The sequence below is a fragment of the Acanthisitta chloris genome, unplaced genomic scaffold (assembly GCF_000695815.1).
Source record: "Acanthisitta chloris isolate BGI_N310 unplaced genomic scaffold, ASM69581v1 scaffold6056, whole genome shotgun sequence".
Lineage (NCBI taxonomy): Eukaryota > Metazoa > Chordata > Aves > Passeriformes > Acanthisittidae > Acanthisitta > Acanthisitta chloris.
Window position 1 is genome coordinate 29,996 of NW_008678582.1, and position 7,375 is coordinate 37,370.

At 38.4% G+C, this 7,375-nt stretch overlaps 1 protein-coding gene across 1 annotated transcript in view; it reads right to left on the minus strand.

The window, feature by feature from the left end:
- Positions 1-7,037, minus strand: part of MTMR12 (myotubularin related protein 12) — a gene marked incomplete at its 5' end in the record, with an annotated part of 21,708 nt that extends 14,671 nt beyond the window's left edge. The window contains 6 exons of the mRNA XM_009076942.1: positions 376-499; positions 1,717-1,719; positions 3,028-3,121; positions 3,758-3,888; positions 5,077-5,149; positions 6,898-7,037. Coding sequence (XP_009075190.1) covers positions 376-499; positions 1,717-1,719; positions 3,028-3,121; positions 3,758-3,888; positions 5,077-5,149; positions 6,898-7,037 — 565 coding nt within the window. The remainder of the gene's footprint in view (positions 1-375; positions 500-1,716; positions 1,720-3,027; positions 3,122-3,757; positions 3,889-5,076; positions 5,150-6,897) is intronic.
- Between the last annotated feature and the right edge of the window lie 338 nt (positions 7,038-7,375).

The following is a 7,375-nucleotide window of genomic DNA, read 5'->3' on the forward strand; positions in this document are numbered from 1 at the left end:
AAAACTCCAGTGCATGTAACTTGAAATTTTACCAGAGAAAAGGTACAGGACAGACAAAGTGTCATCCTAACCAGTATGACAGAAGTGTAGGTCCCAGACCATTTTCTGTTCCATTTTAAGGTGGTATTCGCCACTCCTAGACATACTCCAAGCTTGACTGACCAAGGTCCTGAATAATCTGACCTAGTGTTGAAGTTAAACCTGCTTGAGCAGGAGGTTGTGCAAGATCAGCTCCTGATGTCACAAATCAAAGTATCCCATAAATAAAAGTGGGGGGAAAAAAGCCCTATACAACTGTATAAATCTCAGTATCAAAGATAGCACTCTTTTTTTTTTTCAAAATCAAAAGTTCGTTATTAACCAGGGCAAGCTTACTTTTCAGAGACTCTGTAGCCTTCATTGGTGGTCACTGCTTTGTATTTCATGTTCCCTTTAGTCCGCTCCAACTCATCACGCCAGTCCTCAAGTGTCTCAAACATCACAGTTTGGTTTCTTCCATCTGTCAGACATCAATAATGTTAACTCTGCAGACTATCACAAACTCTAACGTGAAAGCACTCCTAAATCATGTAGTTAGCTGCCATCAAGGTAAGCAAGAAAAACCTCCTGTGTACAGGAAGCCTCAAGTCAAGTGCCTCTGTACACCACACTGTCTCTGTCTGATCTTTAACAACACTATCTTCTGTCAAATACTGCTGTGACTAATAACTTCAGGAACACTTAGTCCTATAGAAACTAATCTGTCCTTACAGAACTTCCATACAGTTGAAGCTGTCCTCACATTCAGCCCAAAATCCAGGAGACTGTGCAGCAAATACAATTTTATACAGACATAGTATAAATAAAATAGTAATAACAACAACAGCAATAATAAAAAAAGCTGACTGGCATCTAATGATATAGGTTTAAATGCAGAATGAACAATCATACCAAAAATCTTTCTACAATTCAAATACTGCATTTCATTACAAATAAATTCTTTTATCATGGATAGGAATTCTGCATTGAATGGAACACTTCAGGGGCTTGATAAGAGCAGAAAACTGATTACAGCAATTCAGTCTCAGTAATTTCAACTGAGAACCTTTCAAGCTATTCTATTTAGCCACCTCAGCAACAGTTATGACAGCAGCTTGATTTAGCTTCAAATCTTGTATAATTTATGGAGTAAGGTCAATTGTTTTAGGCACTTGTCATAATTAAGTAACATCCTGCAACATCAGCTAACACTGAAATACCAAACAGCTAGAATTTCCACAGAAGATACAATGGCAAGCTGAAACTTTCCACTATAAGAAGATAAGGCAGATGAAAAATTTACAGCTCAAAACAGAACATTATTAATGAGCTCTTAGAGACAAGTTGAGATTTTAAAAGTATCAGACCATAAGAGACATAAAAACCAATTTCTAACGTCTACTTGGTCTGTCCTGTAACAACTTCATAAAGAAGAGACCTAGCCACTTACTACTGAAAACAGTTAATAAAATATGAAAGAATTCTGGGACAGTACTTCGGTGCTGCTGTAAAGACTAGACTTCTCTCACATGCACTCAGTCTCTGCCCAGAAAAGCTTGCAGCCTTTTTGATGTTTGTAGCTGAAACCGAACACCAGTTACAGGTGAAGCCTGCACCAACTACCTCAGCCAGCAACATGCCCTTGCCGCAAAGGCAGACAATGCATTCCTGGGTTGCATTAGGAAAACCATTGCCTACCAGCTGAATCAAGTGATCACTGTTCTCAGCTCAGCACTGGTGAGGCCGTGCCTGGAGGGCTGTGTCCAGTGCGGGGCTCTCCAGTACAAGACAGGCACAGACTTGTTAGACCAAGTCCAGTGAAGGTCCACTGGGATCATTAAAGGGCTCGAAGTACCTGACATGAGGAGACTGAGAGCTTGAATCATTCAGCCTGTAGAAAAGAGGGCTCAGCAGGGGCACAAAGGGACACAAAATCTTCCCAGTGTGTATAAAACCCTGACTAAGGGTGGAAGCAGAGGAGGACAGTACAGAAGATGCATCTAGATTCAGTAACATGACAAAAGGCAGTTATACACGAGTCGAACCACACTAAATCCTGCTTAAATGAAACAATAAATTTTTTTCACTATGAGGATGGTCCAGTAATGAAACAGACTGTCCACAAAGGCTGTGCAGTCTCAGACCTTGGAGGTACCTGAGACTCAACTGGTCAAGACCCTGGTAAGCTTGCTGTAGTTAACCCTATTCTAAAGAGGAACAGATAGACAGGAACATGACTAGATGATCTCGAGATGTTTCTCTGAACCCCAACAGTTCTGAAATTCCTTGACGTATTTTGTGATTAATACCTTGCATACATCGAAACTTCCCTCTGTGAAAGGAATTGGTGTTTTTATTGCACTAAGGATCAGGTTCCTAATTCAAAACAGCACTGTTACTTCAGTTGAAATCTGAACTATGGAACACTAGAAAGTGCACTGACAACTTTTTATCTTGAGTTTTGCAGCTTACTGTATTATTCAGCCAATTTTGATCAAGGGGAAGGTTATGTAATCAGTCAGATATAAGAAGAAGTCAGTCTACAGGAATCTTGCTATGCTTTTTTTGCAGTTGCCTGGGAGAAGCATATTGCTTGCAAGTAAGTTCAAAAAAGGAAATACATTCTGATGCCACTGAAAATGCAATAATTTCAGGATTAAGAGCAGGAAGTTTGGTTCACATCAGTAGCACAAGAAAACCACACTGACAAAAAAGCAAAATATTTTCTAGGTGAAGCACATGAAAAGCATTTGCACATATTGGTCACAGTAAGTTTGCAGTCCTGACATGCTTGGAAAATTTCTGTGCAACTATCTGAAGGACACAGAAGCCAACAGCAGACAATTTAGAGATTTTTAGCAACAGAGTACAAGAGAAAAATTAATGTTTTGAGGGTATCTGCCAGCGGGGCAGAATCATAAACCAAGCACAAACTCAACTACTCAACATCTCAGACTGCTTAAGGAACTAACTATGCAACAAACAGATCAAAATTAGGAAAATATTTACCTGAGTTGTTTGGGGCAGCTGATGCATAAGAGAACAGAAACAAACGTTTAAGCAGCTTAGGAGTCTGGCTATGATGAACTATACCACTGACGATCTAGAAAAGGACCAAAAATTAACACCAAACACAAACCAAGACTGTCAGTGTAAAAAAAAGGTGATTTTTTTTTTTACCACGCCCCTCTCCCTCCAGGTTTTATACAAAACTGATGGGTTCTATCACCAACAACTGAAAAACTTTATTTTAGAAAGCTTTCTCTGTTGCCTATACACTATACCTACCTGGCCTAAGTAGTATTATGTATGTTCAACTTCCAGAATTACTCCATTTAAATAAAACTAGTGGACTCCAGTTTGGAGTTCAGATTAACCTGTCAAAAGAACTGAAACTACCAGGAAACTAAGAGGTTTCATAAGAAAATGGATGAAGTCTAAAATATAATGAAATTATATGTCATAAATAGAACGGCTTTACAAGGCTGAAGCTAATTTCATATAGCACTCCAAAGTTACCTTTTTTTTTAAAGAGACAGTGCATCTGATCTTTGAACTGCTATACATAACCAAGTTTAACAAAATCAGTCTTTTACTTTCTCTCTCAACTGGAAATGATCAGAAAACACTTCAAGTTTAAGGACTCTCTCAGGGTGAATTTCATCTTTCCCTTATCCCCACAACTAAACAGCCAATACTAGCTTAAAAATAGATAAACAAATGAAGTAACTACACTTACTCTTTTCACTTCCTCTTCTTTTGTGTATCTCAGGCAGAAATTAAATACTCTGAGGTCTTTACAGTAGATAATTAAGTTCTCTGGATATTTTTTCAGTTGCCCAGTTAGAAGTTTCTTTTTCTCATCATAAACTGCAAAATTATAAAGTCTAAGTAAATAGCGAAAATATATTTGCTGTCTGTTGATAAAGTTATCCCTGCCTGACTTTTCAGAACTCCCAATAAACTAATTCAAGTCCAAGTTTCAGCAAGACAAAACAAGCACCGAACAACACAGGCTGGCATGATCTGTGCCAATATATTCAACCTTCTTTTATTCAACCCCTCCAATTACTTCCTACAAGGTAGAAACCAAACTTGTAGCACACCAGCTGCTCAGTGACTATTTCTGTTCACGCTCTGACTGCACCGTAAGTTCAAAATTTTGAGACACATAAAGAACACCATTTAATAGTTTTACCCGAGGGAAAGTACCCAGAACAGCTGAGATCATTCTAAGTTCCTCAAAAAAACTATTTTTTTAACCACCATGAAGTCCCCAAGAAAGACCTTAGCTCACTTCTCTTTGAGGATGTCCCATTTCACAACTTCAAGTGCTGCCAGCTAGGCCACTGCATATGAAACTTAAGTCTCATAACCAGCTTCACTAGTCTGCCCCCAGTTCACTCCTTCACGAATCCACACCACCCTTCACAAACACTCTGAATACTCATACACTAGACCGAGGTCAGGCTTCTCAGTAAAGCCTTCCCTTCTACAACTTACCAGCCCCATACCTATAAGCCCTGCTGCAATGCACTCCTTGATTTACTTGTGAATTAAACCCTCATTTTCTATATCCTTTAATGAAGACATCATCAATGGCTTTAGAAAAAAAAGAAGCTCCTTTAGACAAACAAAAAGTATTGTTTGGGAACTTGGTACCTGTCCTGCTCTGCTATTGCTCAAATTAAGTGAACACCTCCAGATTTCTAGAAATAGTTGACAGACTGGGAGACCTTTGTGCATCGCACTTAGAGATTTTTCACAGCACATTCTCTGCTTTGAATTACTGCATTTTGAAGGAATTGTTTTGTCTGTCTCAGCAAGAAATTAATCAAATTAATCAACTAAAATTAATTAACAAGCTTGGGGGATAAGACTGGGTTCTGATAGGTTTCTTATCTGTCATTTCATCATTAAATGTAACTGCAGCTGCTATTTCTAGACTACCCAATCCTAGTTTCCACAGTGACAAATCTACCAGTTTTCCAAAAAGGATGTACATGTATGAGGAGCATCAGCACTGTAAGACACTGCAGAGGAAAAAAGCTGACCTACCTCCATAGATTTGATCTACGCACTGCAGGCTTATGTCATTTTCTCCTACGATCTTATTTTTAAATTGTGGCTCCTAGAATATTAAAAACAATTTAGACATGTCAGACTGCTGAACAGTAGCACCTTCCCACAAGAAAAACATGCATTCAGTACATTATTTTAATATCAGCACTACTTATTCTTAAAAGCTGTGTAAGGCAGAACACTGAAGAACAGTGAATAAAATACAGACAGATGCAGGTTACACAGATACAGTTTTATAAACTACAGATACAGTCTCATTTAAGCCTCAGCCATGCTTGAAATGTAGAGAGTTTTTACTTCTCAAATAGCTTCAAAGCCTTCATTTCTATTGAGAGTCACTTTTCAAACTCGAATCATTGCAGTAAACAGGAAATACAGTAACTTCATGTAATCCAAGCCCTTCTATGACAAATTTCCTTGCTATGGGAACCTGGCAGGAAATACAAAGTCTCTTAAAAGAACAAATATCCCAAAAATATTTCAGCATTACAGCCAGATTTATCACTGGGTAAACTGAAGACATACACAACTCAATTATCTTATTTACTGTTTCACCAAACCTGAAGTGATTTGGCGTTCCCTTCACTTTGATCATTCCATAAATTCGGCGTTAAAAATGACATTTGAGTGAAGCCACAATTAAATGCTGTAAAATGTTATTACCAAAAGGCTGATGTACAATACATCAGTAATTAAATTTTACTGTGAACAGAGTTAACCTTATTCAAGTTACTTGCAAATCTGCAGTACTCTGCATCAGGTGGCTAATACTGAACTTTTGTTAAAAGAAATACAGTTGATTTGGCATGCTATAAACCCCAGATTTAAAGCTGGAGATGGAACAGAAATTAGCATGGCCATTACCAGCTTTCCACAGATCACCTGAGATTTATGCTAGAAGACTCTGCAGCTATGTCTTAATTAATTTTAGAAGGTCAGAAAATCTGTATTTGGCTGCAAAAGCCTTAGTTTAACATTTAAGCTTCAAGAAATTTTACCAAGAGACTTCTCACTGTTCTTTGCTGTTGAGATCACCCTGCACTCAAGAGCCATATACTAGGCTCACCTTTTGCTTTTATCACCTAAATGGATCAAACTGTTTCAATGTTTAAGCACATGAAAAAATGGTGTGGCATTATCATTGCCCTCTGACAGATCACTGTGAGCACTTAAACCAAAGAAATTAATGTCTAATATTTGGGGAGTTTTCAGGTTTTTCTTCGCAAGCTCAACAGCACCAGGTTTTCACACGTTTGCAGTTAACACCTGACTTTGAATGGAATGATTCAGAGCTGTAGTAAGCCACATAAATAATTACCTAGAGCATCTCCACTGAGTAGTAGCTTACTAAGTCTTAGCCCTGAAATGTTACTGCAGATGTAGTCCAAAGCCTAGTGAGAGAGATGTTATCCACCATCAGAAGTATGTCTGACATTCACACTTTCACAATTGCTACTAGCCAAGCAGTCAGAAATGAGGTTGATTCAATTTTCAAAACAATGGATTCTTTTGACTTAAGCTTCACCAACTCACAAATTATAAACAGTTACAACCTATGTCTAAATAAGTGTCCACATTTACAGGCCTGCACAGTTTTTACTTAAAATAGTCACTAGAGCTTGAGGAAGTATCTGCATAGATCAAGCAAATGCAGAGTGATTATTCTGCAGCCATCAAAACATCTTGTAATTTTAAGTTCATTCTGCCTCCTTATATAAGGGAAAGATACTATTTACTCAGAGACACTACATGTCTCCAGAGCCTGTTTGGTCATAATTAGAAGACTTGTTTTCTTACATTATCATCTGAAGCTGAATCGTCATCCAGGAAAGAAATCTTGAAGTTTGTGCACACAAGTTTCCCATAGGTGCCACGATTTGACCCATCTTCTTGGATATACTTGTATACTGTGCTTGCTTCACAAAGCAGCAGTTCACCTGCATAAAAGAAACACTGACTTTCAACATAACTGACATTTATAATTCAATTATTTCAATTGTCATCTTAAACTCAGCATTAACTTCCTGACAGTTCTCAGAACTATATGCCTGAAGACAGTTCATCACTGGTATACAAGACAACTAAGAGGCAGCTCCTGGAATCAGAACATTGAGAGCTTTCCAGGTAAACATTACTCCAGATGGCCTGAACTGCAGACACTTAGGAGCTCTGCAACCAGAGGTACCTGTGCCACCTGCCTAAGTGTCAGGAGAACAGTTCATGGAGCTGCAGAGAGCAACCATGCAAGTGCTCTTGAAAAAACCCCAAACCCAAC